The following is a 14,987-nucleotide window of genomic DNA, read 5'->3' as shown; positions in this document are numbered from 1 at the left end:
ATAAACTTCAGTGATAATTGATTCATCTTTGTGTCCTATCAGTACATCTAGATATGGTATATTATCTCTAGATGTATTATAAGTGAAACTTAAGTTGTTGTCATTTGAGTTAAGATCATCAACAAAGTACTTCAAATTACTTTCTTCACCTCTCCAAATTATCAAAATATCATCGATATATCTGGTATATAACTTAATATTATCTTTATAAGAGTTCTCATTTCCAAAGATCTTTCTGGTTTCAAAATCAGCTAGATATAAGTTGGCATACGAGGGGGCAAATTTTGCCCCCATCGCTGTCCCTCTAAGTTGCAGATAGAACTCACCATTATACATAAAGTAGTTATGGTGTAGTAAAAATGAGATAGCTTCCAATATAAAATCAATTAATCTGTCATCATACCCAGAATATCTGACAAGCATTCTCTGTACAGATTTTAAACCTTGCTCATGCGGTATGCATGAGTATAAAGAAACTGCATCTATTGTGGAAAAAACATAATCCTCCTTCCATTCAAACTGTTGTATGGATCTAAGTAAATGTTTAGTGTCTCTCAAAAACCCAGGTAATGATTGAACTATTGGCTGTAGCTGTGCGTCTACCCATTGGCCCAATCTCTCCCCCAGGGAGCCAATCGCTGAAATTATTGGTCTCCCTGGGGGATTGACTAGAGACTTATGTGTTTTAGGTAAGTATTTAAACACTGGTACTCTCGGATGTTCAACAAAAATTGAATCAGCTATCTTACCTGTGAATACTGCATTTTCTATTCCTAAATCCAATAGATGTTCTAGCTCTCTTTGAAATTTAATGGTAGGATTAAAAGTGAGTTTTTTATAAGTTTCAACATCACTTAACTGGCGATATACTTCATTATTGTAGTCTACCTTATCTAACACAACTACAGAGCCCCCCTTATCTGAGTTGACTATCATCAGATTCGAATTAGAACTCAATTGGTTCAATGCAAAGATCTCCTTTTTATTCAGATTACTGTACTTGGAGGTATTCTTGGTTGTGTCATTACTTAGTTTCAAAGATAATTCCACTAAATCTTGTTCAAGAATTGAATGAAACAATTCAATCACATCATTGCGAGCCTGTACAGGATAAAAAGTACTTGGCTTAGATTTCAACATTGGTTGTTGTTTAAAAACAACTCCTGAACAAGAATCAACACTTTGTAACTCACAAAGTGTTGCAACATCACACAATTCCTTGAAATTACAGTTGTCACTAATGGTAATCGTGTCTCTCATATCTTCATCAGTAAAATCCTGAGTTTCAACACTATTGGAAAAGTGCTTCTTTAAAGTTATTTTACGTATGAACTTGTTAATGTCCAGCATAGTATCAAATAGGCTGAAGTCCCTTGCAGGAGAGAAGCCAAGTCCTTTAGATAAGACAGACTTTTCATATGGACTCAGAGTTTTAGATGATAAATTGATTACTTGATGTTCTTGTTGCTGTTCTTCTTCCATTGTGTTCTTCGACTTGGATACCTGGGTACGCTCTGTATGACTTCGGCTCCCTCTACAGGTACCACCACCACCTTCTCCTTTTTTGAATGTTCCATTTGCAACTTGCCGTTTTTTGGCTTTGCTCCCAGGATCTTTTCATTGATCGCTGTTGTTCTCACTGGAGTTGAAGTAGATGGCAGTGATTCTGTTGTGGTTGAAGGTGTTAATACTGAGGTTGAAGTATTACTAGAGTCACTGCAGCCTGTTACACTCTCAAAGCTGGAGAAAGTCACTTTTCGTTGATTTTTATTCTTGTTCTTATTCTTATTATTGAGCTGTTGTTTATTTCTCCGTTGTTTCCTATCTGAGCTCCAGCTATAAACTATCCCAAGTTCATAGTCTTTTGTGTCTCTCTCATACTTCTTAAATTTATTGTCAGATAATTCAGTACTCAGTTTCTCCAGTGTGTCATCAAGTTGTTTCTGAAAGGGCAACATTCTCTCATCATCTTTAAAACTCTCTAGATCTTTATCCAAATCTTCAATCTCTGTCAATATTGCTTCTCTTTGTTCTTTTTTAAACTTTACAAGTTTCTCCATTAGGATTAGTGAACAATCTGACAGGGACTGATTCCAATCTTGCATAAACTCAGGGAAATCTTTATGGAATGCTGGAAATTTTTTCATTCTTAGACCCCGTGGTATTTTTTTCTCCTCCAAATAGCATTCCAAAAATTCTATGTCCCACCACAACTTAAGTTCTTTAATATGTATTTTCTCCTTATTTGAAAAAAGGGTTCCTAATTCAACTTTATTTTCACTAGTTGCTGTGCCTTTAAATAATTTTGCAAATCTCTCTCTCCTAGCCGTATCCATAGCTGCAGCCATTATAATATTATTATTCGTAACTTGGACAAATATACGCAAAAAATATCCTGATGCCAGTCTCTATGGAGAGTATAATATCGATATATCATATAAAAAGAAATAGACTGCTCAGTCATAAATGCTGTAATATATATAAAGTGAAAGTTCAGAGGTGAAACCGACTCTATCCAAGAGTCCCACTAATGCGGATGTCACCTAAACACTGTAAAATATCCAAGTAAAATAGATCAAACAAGAGGACTCACCCGATTGTAACCCTCTCGGTGCGGTATTGATTCCTTGTATCGTTTTGCAGGTATTCAAAGCAAACATGTATCCACCGGGCATTAGTATGCATACAGGGCTTTAATCCAGGGCCTCACAAAATATCAGTATAATTCCGGTCTGGCTGCTAATACTAACACTGTTGCTGGGGGCTCTCCATACCCCTATATAAGCAAAGTCACAAATAGAAACAGGTATCGCAACAGTGTAGTAATAATATGGAAGAGAGATGTGCAGGTAAAAACGTAATTTAATACATGTTACAGAGCGTACATACAAAATTTCAGGCACAGCAAACAAACCCCGCTGACGCGTTTCCCGCTTCACAAGCGGTTCATCAGAGCTGGGAAAGAAGTGTCATGGGCAGCTGTTAAATCTCAGGTAGCAAATCTGAATAGCCAATTAGCAGACAGAAGTCTCACCTCTGACCTAACCTCCTACACTCCATATACTTCTAAGCATTAACTTTCTTGCAGCAACATAAGAAATGTTACAATATCATTATAAACATCACATAATAGCCTATGACACTTCTTTCCCAGCTCTGATGAACCGCTTGTGAAGCGGGAAACGCGTCAGCGGGGTTTGTTTGCTGTGCCTGAAATTTTGTATGTACGCTCTGTAACATGTATTAAATTACGTTTTTACCTGCACATCTCTCTTCCATATTATTACTACACTGTTGCGATACCTGTTTCTATTTGTGACTTTGCTTATATAGGGGTATGGAGAGCCCCCAGCAACAGTGTTAGTATTAGCAGCCAGACCGGAATTATACTGATATTTTGTGAGGCCCTGGATTAAAGCCCTGTATGCATACTAATGCCCGGTGGATACATGTTTGCTTTGAATACCTGCAAAACGATACAAGGAATCAATACCGCACCGAGAGGGTTACAATCGGGTGAGTCCTCTTGTTTGATCTATTTTACTTGGATATTTTACAGTGTTTAGGTGACATCCGCATTAGTGGGACTCTTGGATAGAGTCGGTTTCACCTCTGAACTTTCACTTTATATATATTACAGCATTTATGACTGAGCAGTCTATTTCTTTTTATATGATATGTATATATATATGTGTGTGTATGTGTATATATATGTATATGTGTGTGTGTGCATATATATATATATATATTAGGGTTGCACCGATACCGATACTAGTATCGGTATCGGTACCGATACCAAGTATTTGCATGAGTACTTGTACTCGTGTAAATGCACCGATACTTATACCGATACCTCCACTTCCTACCCATATGCTATCTTGTGGCGTTTTTTCAAACTGCATGTTCCCATTTCATTTTAAACTGGAGTGGAGACTAAACTAAAAAAAAATTGTTTACTACTGTTCTGCCAATACAAATTGCTGTTATTTGTATTATTGTAGGAGAGATCACTGTACCTCGTTCAGACAAACCCCTGAAGTACTGGGCAGTTAATAAACAGATTTCCAGCTCTGGCTAAAATGGCCTAAAAATATCTTTCTGCCCCATGCAGTAGTGTGGAAAGTAAAAGACTGTTCAACTTAGAGTCGAACCTCCATACAAATGTCAGATTGATGTTATATAACAGCCCTACAACCCAATTGCATCACCCCTTTAAATGTAATATTTTATTGTAATATTTTTTATTTATAAACATGTTCAGTGAACTTTTTTATTATTTCATAATGTCTTTTGAATTACAGTCCTTTATAATTATAAAGAAGGAATCTTAAATAATCTGTATTGTGCTTGGTAAAATGTCACATGACATTAAAAAAAAAAAGTATCGGTAATTGGTATCGGCGAGTATTTGAAAACAAGTATCGGTACTTGTACTCGGTCATAAAAAAATGGTATCGGTGCAACCCTAATATATATATATATATATATATGTGTGTGTATGTGTATATATATATATATATGTGTGTGTATATATATATATATATATATATATATATGTGTGTATGTGTATATATATTTATATGTGTGTGTATATATATATATATATATATATATATATATAAAGTATACACAGAAAAGACTGTTATTAGCAGAGCTCTGGAGAGCAACCGCTGAGTAAAGGTAAAACGAAATCTCTGATCTCCAGCCACGGCTCAAAGGAGAGTGGGTGTGTGCGTGTACCGGAACAGCTGTACAGTTATGCAACCAGTGCTAGTCTGTTCACTAGACCCAAAATTTAGTATAGAAATCCATGAGAGGCGCACCACAAACAGCAGAACCAAGACTTCCGTTAAGTGAAACAAAAACACTTAATTATGGGCAAAAATTAAAAGCACAAAAAGGGCTCAAAAAGCCATATAAGCACACTGAATAAAATCATCTGTTGTGAAACAGGAAAACAACGCAGATGCGTGAGCATGCTCACATGATCCCTGCATAGAGAGTAACCTGTAACTACCTCCATATATACCTGGAGATTTAAAGAAACAGTATATACATTTTAAACAACACAATGAAACTTAATTAAAACAGGCTGATATATTACTTATGTTTCTATTATGATACAAACAGGGGTAAGGGTGTTTACCACCAATTTTTCACTTATTCTTTATATATATTTATCTTATTAGAGAAATACATAGATATAAGTCAAATTTATTTAAGGCAAACTTTAATTTTTATTTACATAGCTCTAAATTGGAATATTATATGGTTCTCACACATGAAATATAAGTGTTTAAGGTTGACCACCTGTTGTCTAACATGTTTAACTGAGTATATTTAACAAAATCCTCTTGCATTTCATAATTATTAAAAGAGGAAATATAATGGGAAAAACTAATTGTAAATGTTAAAGAAAATTAGAAAAATAGAGACTTAACTTTGTCCATAGAACATGTGAACTACTAATGTTCTTGAAAAACAGTATGTGCCCGAAGAATTCAAGAGAATGATATATTTAAGTGAAGAGATCTAAGTCCCTTCTCATATTTAGTCCCTGAGGACTACTGGTTTTCAAAGAGAAAATCCAGAATACCTCTCGCTTATTAAGTTTATCCTCTCTGTTTCCTCCACGTCTCCAAATGGGGACATGATCTATCCCTTGTAGGAACAGACTAGACATATCTGAATTATGAACGTTTTTAAAATGCCTTGACACGGGAGTATCTGTTTTTTCATCATCAATTGAACGCAGATGTTCTAAGAACCTATCTTTAATGGGACGTTTGGTTTTACCTACATATTGAATTTTACAGATAAGGCAGGTAAGTAAATATACTACATGAGTAGTATTGCAGTTAATGTAAACATTTATATTATGAACCTTTTGAGAAATGTTGGATGTGAAGGTTTCTCGTTCAGATACATGTTCGCATGTTTTGCAACCATTTCTCCTGAATTTATAAAAACCCTTTCTTCCCTTAAGCCAAGTTTTTTTATTATTAGTCTTGTTGGGTAGATCAGATGGCGATAAATGATTGGCCAAGGTTTTACCTTTCTTCGTTACAAACGCTATACCTTGCTGCACTATTTCTTTCAAAATGGGATCAGTATATAGAATAGGGATAGTTTCTTTGACTATATTACATATTTTTTGGTAGTCTGTGCTGTATGTAGTGATAAATTTAGGGGTCGGTTTATGAATTTGTGTTCCTCTTTTTTTATATTTAAGTAAATCTTCTCTGGGAATGTCCTTAATGCTGTCTTAAGCCCTATTCAAAATTTTATCATTATAGCCTCTTTGTTTTAATCTGGCTGTAATCAATTCAGAGTTTTTTATATACATCATCAATGTGGTACAGTTTCTTTTGGCCCTGATAAATTCTGCCTTCGGGATGCCTCTTAGGACATGTTTGGGGTGACATGAATTAAACTGAAGTATAGTATTGCCAGAAGTGGGCTTTCTATAGAGTGAAGTTTCTATTGTACCGTCTTTAGTGTTAGCTGTAATTGTTAAGTCAAGAAAATTATTGGATGTTGGGTCATGGTCCCCCGTAAATTTGATGCCACATGTATTGTTGTTTAAGTACTCACAGAAGGCATCTGCTTCATGGGCACTGCCATCAAAGATGAAAAACAAATCATCTATGTATCTATAAAAGTGTTTTATGGTGTCCTTATAGGGATTCCTTTCTCCAAAGACGTGGAACAGCTCCCACCAACCCATAAAAAGGTTGGCGTAAGATGGGGCAAATTTAGCCCCCATAGCCGTTCCACGTCTTTGGATAAAGTACTCATTACCAAACATAAAAAAATGATGTGTTAAAAGATACTCTGTTGCCCTTAACAGAAATGTCTTGGTGGCAGGTTCATATTCACTGTATGAATTCAGAAAAAATTCTAATGCTGCAATTCCTTTGTCATGTTGTATACAAGTGTATAATGAGGCTACATATACAACCAAGAATCTATAGTTAGATTCCCATTTGATTTTATCCACTTTGCTCAAGATAGCAGTAGTGTCTTGAATATAAATCAGTAAGCTCTTTACTAATGGCTGTAAGAAAACGTCAACTAGGTCACTTAGGGGTTCATTCAGAGAGTTTATCCCTGCAATGATGGGATGCCCTGGGGGGGAGAGAGGATTTTTGTGGATCTTAGGGAAGTAGTAAAAATGGGAGTTACAGGATGTGTGGGAATGAGTGCTTCTTTTGTACTTAGATTAATGATGTTATTGTGTTTAGCCATTAAAACAATAGCTATCATCTCACTTTTATACTGTTTAGTTGGTTTGCTTTGTAAGGTACAGTAGACCTCCTTATCACCCAGTTGCCTTTTCGCTTCCGCAATGTAGTCTATCCTATCAAGAACAACCACATTTCCCCCTTTATCTGATGGTCTAATTAGGATATCTTCATTTTCAGAAAGAGCTTTTAATGCCTGTTTCTCTTTTTGAGTTGAATTAGATGGATGTTTAGATTCTTTGAGATTGTTATCATTAAGTATTCTAAGTTTCTCTTCTATGGTTTTTTGGAAGATGTCAAGTGCTTTAGGGCGTGCATGCACAGGGTAAAATGTGCTTTTCTTTTTTACAAGGTCAGAATTAATTTCTTTCTCTTTAGCAAAATCTGAGTTTAATGTAATATTCTCCCTTGGTAATTCTCTAAGATCCTTTACTGAGCATAGTTCAATAAAAGATAATAGTTCACTAGTAGCATCACTAGTTGTATTGGAAAACTCTGAAGGTTTCTGTTCCCTCTGCGCATCAGTCCCCTTAAAATGCTTCTGTAAGGTCAATGTGCGTACTTATTTATTGACATCTGAGATGGTCTCAAACAGGTTCCAATGAGCAGAGGAAACAAAATTCAAACCCTTGGACAGGATCTGCATTTGTGTCTTGTCCAAGGTTACACACGATACATTGAAAACCTTTAAATTAGAATCTAGTTCTGATGTTTCTGTCCTTGTGATCTCGTCACATATTTCTTCTGTTGATAGTTGCCCTTGTGTTGCCGATTGGCATATCTGGGTATGCTATTTTACTTTTTTGGTTTTGCTCCCTTTGCCTCTTCCACCTCGATGTGTTTTTTTCGGCTTGTGGTTGGTATAAGGGCATCCCCGTTTTTTGACTCAATATCGTTAACCCCTGCAGTATCCATACTCTGTAATGATTGAAAGACTACTGGTTCATTCTCTTCTACCATATTATCATTGTCTGAAGAGTCCACTTCATACTCAGTGTCAGAGAAGATAACTGTTTTTTCCTTTTTGCTTAATCTTTTATTATTGTTGAACATTTTCTTTTTATTGTAAAATTTGGGTTTCGAATATTCAACATGTGTTCATTTGTATACTTGATTAGAATCATAGCCCCTCTTGTCTCTAGTCATTTTATTAGACTTGAATTGCCACAGTTCTTGTTTAAAATTTTATAATCAATTAGAAGATCAATAAGTGCAAAGGAATAAATGACCAGGATATTATTCCACTTTGTAATAAAGTCAGTCATGTGTGACAAAAGAAGGACATTTCCTGATTCTATGTCCCCTAGGTATTCGCTTGTCATTTTTATATATTAAAAATGATTTAATGTCTAAATCTAATTTAATATCTCTTTTTCTGAGAGTATCAATATCAAAAAAGAGGCTATCAATTGTAGACGTAATTTCCTCATACAGATCTGTTGTGCCTTCATCAAAGTTTCTAAATACATAGCAGTTTTCTAATTTTCTTTAACATTTACAATTAGTTTTTCCCATTATATTTCCTCTTTTAATAATTATGTAATACAAGAGGATTTTGTTAAATATACTCAGTTAAACATGTTAGACAACAGGTGGTCAACCTTAAACACTTATATTTTATGTGTGAGAACCATATAATATTCCAATTCAGAGCTATGTAAATAAAAATTAAAATTAAAGTTTGCCTTAAATAAATTTGACTTATATCTATGTATTTCTCTAATAAGATAAATATATATAAAGAATAAGTGAAAAATTGGTGGTAAACACCCTTACCCCTGTTTGTATCATAATAGAAACATAAGTAATATATCAGCCTGTTTTAATTAAGTTTCTTTGTGTTGTTTAAAATGTATATACTGTTTCTTTAAATCTCCAGGTATATATGGAGGTAGTTACAGGTTACTCTCTATGCAGTGATCAAGTGAGCATGCTCACGAAACGCATCTGCGTTGTTTTCCTGTTTCACAACAGATGATTTTATTCAGTGTGCTTATATGGCTTTTTGAGCCCTTTTTGTGCTTTTAATTTATGCCCATAATAAAGTGTTTTTGTTTTACTTAACGGAAGTCTCGGTTCTCCTGTTTGTGGTGCACCTCTCATGGATTTATATATATATATATATATATATATATATATATATATATATATATATACTGTATATATACATACAAAAAGGTATTGGGGCACATCCATTTTCAAAAGCACAACATATTTTTTGAACTGCTGCAAAAAATTGCCTTCAAACAACATCAAGGGACAACTATTCTTATTAAAGTTGGGATTTTAGTCACACAATATGGCCATATTCTGCTAAGCCAGTCACCACTTACAACTCATGACTGTGTTTGTGCCTTTGGGTACGTGTGTGTGTGTATGTGTGTGTGTGTATATATGTGCATGACTGTGTTTGTGCCTTTGGGTACGTGTGTGTGCGTATATGTGCATGACTGTGTTTGTGCCTTTGGGTACGTGTGTGTGTATATGTGCGTGACTGTGTGTTTGTGCCTTTGGGTACGTGTGTGTGTATATGTGCGTGACTGTGTGTTTGTGCCTTTGGGTACGTGTGTGTATATGTGCGTGACTGTGTGTTTGCACCTTTGGGTACGTGTGTGTGTGTATATTTGCATGACTGTGTGTTTGTGCCTTTGGGTACGTGTGTGTGTGTATATGTGCATGACTGTGTTTGTGCCTTTGGGTACGTGTGTGTATGTGCGTGACTGTGTGTTTGCGCCTTTGGGTACGTGTGTGTATATGTGCGTGACTGTGTGTTTGTGCCTTTGGGTACGTGTGTGTGTATATGTGCGTGACTGTGTGTTTGTGCCTTTGGGTACATGTGTGTGTATATGTGCGTGACTGTGTGTTTGTGCCTTTGGGTACGTGTGTGTGTATATGTGCGTGACTGTGTGTTTGTGCCTTTGGGTACATGTGTGTGTATATGTGTGTGACTGTGTGTTTGTGCCTTTGGGTACGTGTGTGTGTATATGTGCGTGACTGTGTGTTTGTGCCTTTGGGTACGTGTATGTGTATATGTGCGTGACTGTGTGTTTGTGCCTTTGGGTACGTGTGTGTGTATGTGCATGACTGTGTGTTTGTGCCTTTGGGTACATTTGTTTATGTGTGTGTGTGTGTGTGTGTGTGTGTGTGTGTGTGTGTGACCACTCCTATGCTTCTGGCTAAATGTGTGTAACCTATAATATTCGATTCATGATGTTCCCAAATAACTCTACTGGACCTATCTCATGCTTTGTACATGGCTTCTTATAGGTCTCTTCCAGTCTTGGGTGTCTCAGTGTCAATGAGCTTTCTCCCCACGGAGATACCCCTGAAATTCTATGAATGTCCGGACCCCAGTGAGCGAGGAAAGGCTACAGATGTATCGGTGTGTGTTGATCACTCAGTGAGGAGTCCTGGAGTCAAAGGTGAGGAACAAAAGAAAATAGTGAGACAGGTGGGAACTCAGGGAAAGCAAAGAGAGAAATATATATTCTTGGTGACATATTAACTGAACCTTGTAAAGATCAAGACGGAGCAATATAGTAGCTAAAGAGAAGTCAGATGGGTTGTCTGGAATTCACTTAATATACATCCAGTAGTGTGTTTAGCGACCCTCCTTCTAGACCATGTACTTACATATGATAATACACCATAGCTAGATGTGTCACAGATTTGAGATTCCTGCCACACAGAGCGCCCAAACGGCTAAATTACGAGTTTTGCGTTACGTTTTTAATGCTAAAAAAATAGCAATTTCAGCGTAAAAACAGTAACGCCGCTATTGGGAGTTGTGTCGGTATAGCTATACCTTACCGCAAGCATTGTAGCCTGTAACGCAACGTCAATCTCACACTCAAAAAAATGACGTTAAAGCTATTAACCCCTAAACCGCCAGACCCCCATATCACCACTACTAAATAAATATATTAACCCCTAAACCACCAGCCCCCCCCCACATTGCCACTAATAAATTAAACTATTAACCCTTAAACCTATCACCCCCTAACTTTAAATTCAAATTACAATATCCCTATCTTAAAATAAATAAAAACTTACCTGTGAAATAAAAAAACATAAGTTTAAACTAACAATTAACCTAACATAACTATTATACTAAAATTAAAATAACTACCAATTAAATAAACTAAATTACACATTAAAAGAAAACTAACACTACTAAAAAAAATTAAGTCTAAAATTACAAAAAATAAAAAATACGAAATTATGAAAAATAACAAACAAAATTATCAAAAATAATAATAGCCCTATAAAAATAAAAAGCCCCCCCAAAATAAAAACATCCCCAGCCTACAATAAACTACCAATAGCTCTTAAATGGGCCTTTTGTAGGGCATTGCCCTAAAGAAATCAGCTCTTTTACCTGTAAAAAAATGCAAAGACCCCCTCAACAGTAAAACCCACCACCCAACCAACCCCCCAAAATAAAAAACCTAATTCTAACAAAAACCTAAGCTACCCATTGCCATGAAAAGGGCATTTGTATGGGCATTGCCCTTAAAAGGGCATTCAGCTCTTTTACATTGCCCTGAAAAGGGCATTCAGCTCTTTTACATTGCCCTGAAAAGGGCATTCAGCTCTTTTTAAAAAAGCCCAACCCCTAATCTAAAAAAAAAAACACCCAAAAAAAGTAAAAAAAAACACTAAAGGGACAGTCAAGTCCAAAAAAAACTTTCATATTTCAAATAGGGCATGTAATTTTAAACAACTTTCCAATTTACTTTTATCACCAATTTTGCTTTGTTCTCTTGGTATTCTTAGTTGAAAGCTAAACCTAGGAGGTTCATATGCTAATTTATTAGACCTTGAAGGCCGCCTCTAATCTAATTGCATTTTGATAGTGTTTCACCACTAGAGGGCATTAGTTAATGTGTTTCATATAGATAACATTGAGCTCAGGCACATGAATTTACCATGAAGACAGCTCTGATTGGCTAAAATGCAAGTCTGTCAAAAGAACAGAAATAAGGGGACAGTCTGCTGAGGCTTAGATGCAAGGTTATTGCAAGGTTATTACAGAGGTAAAACTTGTATTATAACTGTGTTGGTTATGCAAAACTGGGGAATTGGTAATTAAGGGATTATCTATCTTTTAAAACAAAAAAATTCTGGTGTTGACTGTCCCTTAACCCCTGAAGTCCGGACATCCATCCTCATCCAGGCGGCGTCTTCTATCTTCATCCCGGCGGCGCGGAGCGGATCCATCCTTGAAGACATCTGGCGCGGAGCATCCTCTTCATACGGTCACCGCAGTACACTGGATCTACAATGCAAGGGAACCTTTTCAAAATGGCTTCCCTTGTATTCCTATTGGCTGTTATGATCACTGTTCCTTTAAGGATACCCCTCCCACTTTAAACGCCTTCCTTACCTCACTTCATTGCTTGATTAATGTTGCAGTACACATATCCTTCTGCTGAGGAAGCTGCAAGTAATTCTGCTAATACCTTTCCATGCTGTTCTCACTTCAAGCAGCCTGTCTGTCGCTATCCGCTCAGTTACGCTGCCCTCTCTGAGCTCATCAGATCAGCTGAGAGTAATCTCCTCCCTCCTCCTTCCGGAACACCTCCACTGTTACCGACATGATGTGTCAGCTAAACACTGTTTCAACACAGAATCCTTTCATGCCGAAGAGCAAGTTGAGAACCTCAAATCCATCATAAGTTTGTTACAGTACAATCTTCCATGCCGCCTGCAGTTCTCTACAGAGGTATGCTACATCACTAAGTGCAGAGTTGAAATGCTGTGTTCCTCCTCACGTTAAGCAGCTAATCCTATATATCCAGCCACTTGCGGTAAGACTTGCCTGATTTGTCTGCAAAAAGACGGACGTTACGTTCCTTTTTAAAAAGCCAGTTGTCACTTTATTTTGCTCTCTGCATTACGTGTGTAAGCTCATTCTATATTTATATCACACCAATCTGCCTTGTTCTACATGCAGGGTTTTATTCATGTGAACGTATCTATACTGGCATAAAGCTGCATATCCAAGTGGTTAAATTCTGCTGCTATTCATTTTCCACTGTGAAGTTTCACCCAAGCTGTTAAGCTCTATAAATCTACAGGCTCATAGTTTTCTATCCGTGTCTGGAACCTATTTTCTATATACAGTTCTCCTCATTCTCTTTGCTTTATGGTTGCAATATTATGTTGTAACCATAAAGCTAAAATACCTGCTGGTTATTATTACACACAGCTATGTTCAAAAAGATTATATAGTTGTTTTTAACATCCAGCTACAAAGTTACATATTTATCAGCAGCACTAACCTGTGTATATTAGTTTCTGAGTTGTTGCATTGGCTGATTTGATTCTTGAAATTTAAATCAGCCAATAGGATGAAAGCTAATGAAATTCTATTGGCTATTCAAATCAGCCAATAAAATTTCAGTAGCTCTCATCCTATTGGCTGATTTGAACAGCCAATAGGATTTCAGTAGCTCTCATCCTATTGGCTGATTTGAATTTCAAGAATCAAATCAGTCAATAGGAATGCAAGGGACGCCATTTTGAAAAGGCTCCCTGTCATTGATGATTCAGTGTATGGCGGTGACCGTATGAAGAGGACGCTCCGCGCCGGATGTCTTCAAGGATGGTTCCACTCCGCACCGCCGGGGTGAAGATAGAAGATGCCGCCTGGATGAGGATGGATGTCCGAACTTCAGAAACTGTGAGTGGATCTTCGGGGATTAGTGTTAGGTGTTTTTTTTTGTTTTTGTTTTTTAAATAGGTTTTGTTTGTTTTTTCAGAAAATAAATATAACAACTGTACGACCAAAGCGTACTACATTTCCAAAGTCTCATATGCATACTAGGATAGAGATTTAAAAGAATAGACATGGTAGAGACACAACAAGATCAAATGCATTTACAGATCCCAGCATTCCCTCATCCACCTAGGAGAGCTAGTTGAATCTATCTATATGATCCAGAAGTGGGGGAGGGGATAGGAGGGGTATGCGGGGAGGGAATGCGAGACTTAACTGAGAGGAACAGGGACCATTGTAATGGTCTCCAGACAGGTCAGAACTGATGTGAGACAACAGGTACTCTTAGCAGGTAGGGAGAGGCCACCCTAGGTCACAAAGCTGGGCAATCAGTGGGTGTCAAAACTATGCTTCCATTCCACCCAAATTAACTCAAAGAAATCAGACCTTCCTATAGTGTAGTAAATGTTTTATTTCCCATGGAGTATATATACGCTATTGTTGTAGTGTTAGGTTTTTTTTTACTTTTTTTGTGTGTTTTTTTTTTTAGATTAGGGTTTGGGCTTTTTAAAAAGAGAAATGTAAAAGAGCTGAATGACATTTTAAGGGGAATGGGTAGCTTAGATTTTTGTTCGTTAGGTTTTTTATTTTAGGGGGTTGGTTGGGTGGTGGGTTTTACTGTTGGGGGGGGGTCTTTGTATTTTTTCAAGGTAAAACAGCTGATTTCTTTAGGGCAATGCCCTACAAAAGGCCCTTTTAAGGGCTATTGGTAGTTTATTGTAGGCTAGGAGTGTTTCTATTGGGGGGGGGGCTTTTTTATTTTTATAGGGCTATTCGATTAGGTGTAATTGTTTTTATTTTTGATCATTTTGATTGTTATTTTTTGTAATTTATTGTTATTTTTCGTAATTTAGTAGTTTTTCTTTCTTTCTAATGACACAGTGAGTCCACGGATCATCTCAAATTACTATTGGGAATATCACTCCTGGCCAGCAGGAGGAGGCAAAGAGCATTTATAATAA

General features: G+C 36.6%; 1 protein-coding gene across 1 annotated transcript in view; it reads left to right on the top strand.

Moving 5' to 3' along the window:
• The window catches only part of LOC128642148 (integrin alpha-M), a 592,220-nt gene that overhangs the window by 294,638 nt on the left and 282,595 nt on the right, over nt 1–14,987 (top strand). Inside the window, exon 16 of the mRNA XM_053694828.1 lies at nt 10,512–10,666. Within this exon, the coding sequence (XP_053550803.1) occupies nt 10,512–10,666 (155 nt within the window). The remainder of the gene's footprint in view (nt 1–10,511; nt 10,667–14,987) is intronic.

The sequence above is a fragment of the Bombina bombina genome, chromosome 11 (genome assembly GCF_027579735.1).
Source record: "Bombina bombina isolate aBomBom1 chromosome 11, aBomBom1.pri, whole genome shotgun sequence".
NCBI classification, from domain to species: Eukaryota; Metazoa; Chordata; class Amphibia; order Anura; family Bombinatoridae; genus Bombina; species Bombina bombina.
The sequence above is the reverse complement of the archived record's forward strand: the minus strand, read 5'-3'. Positions and strand labels throughout refer to the sequence as shown.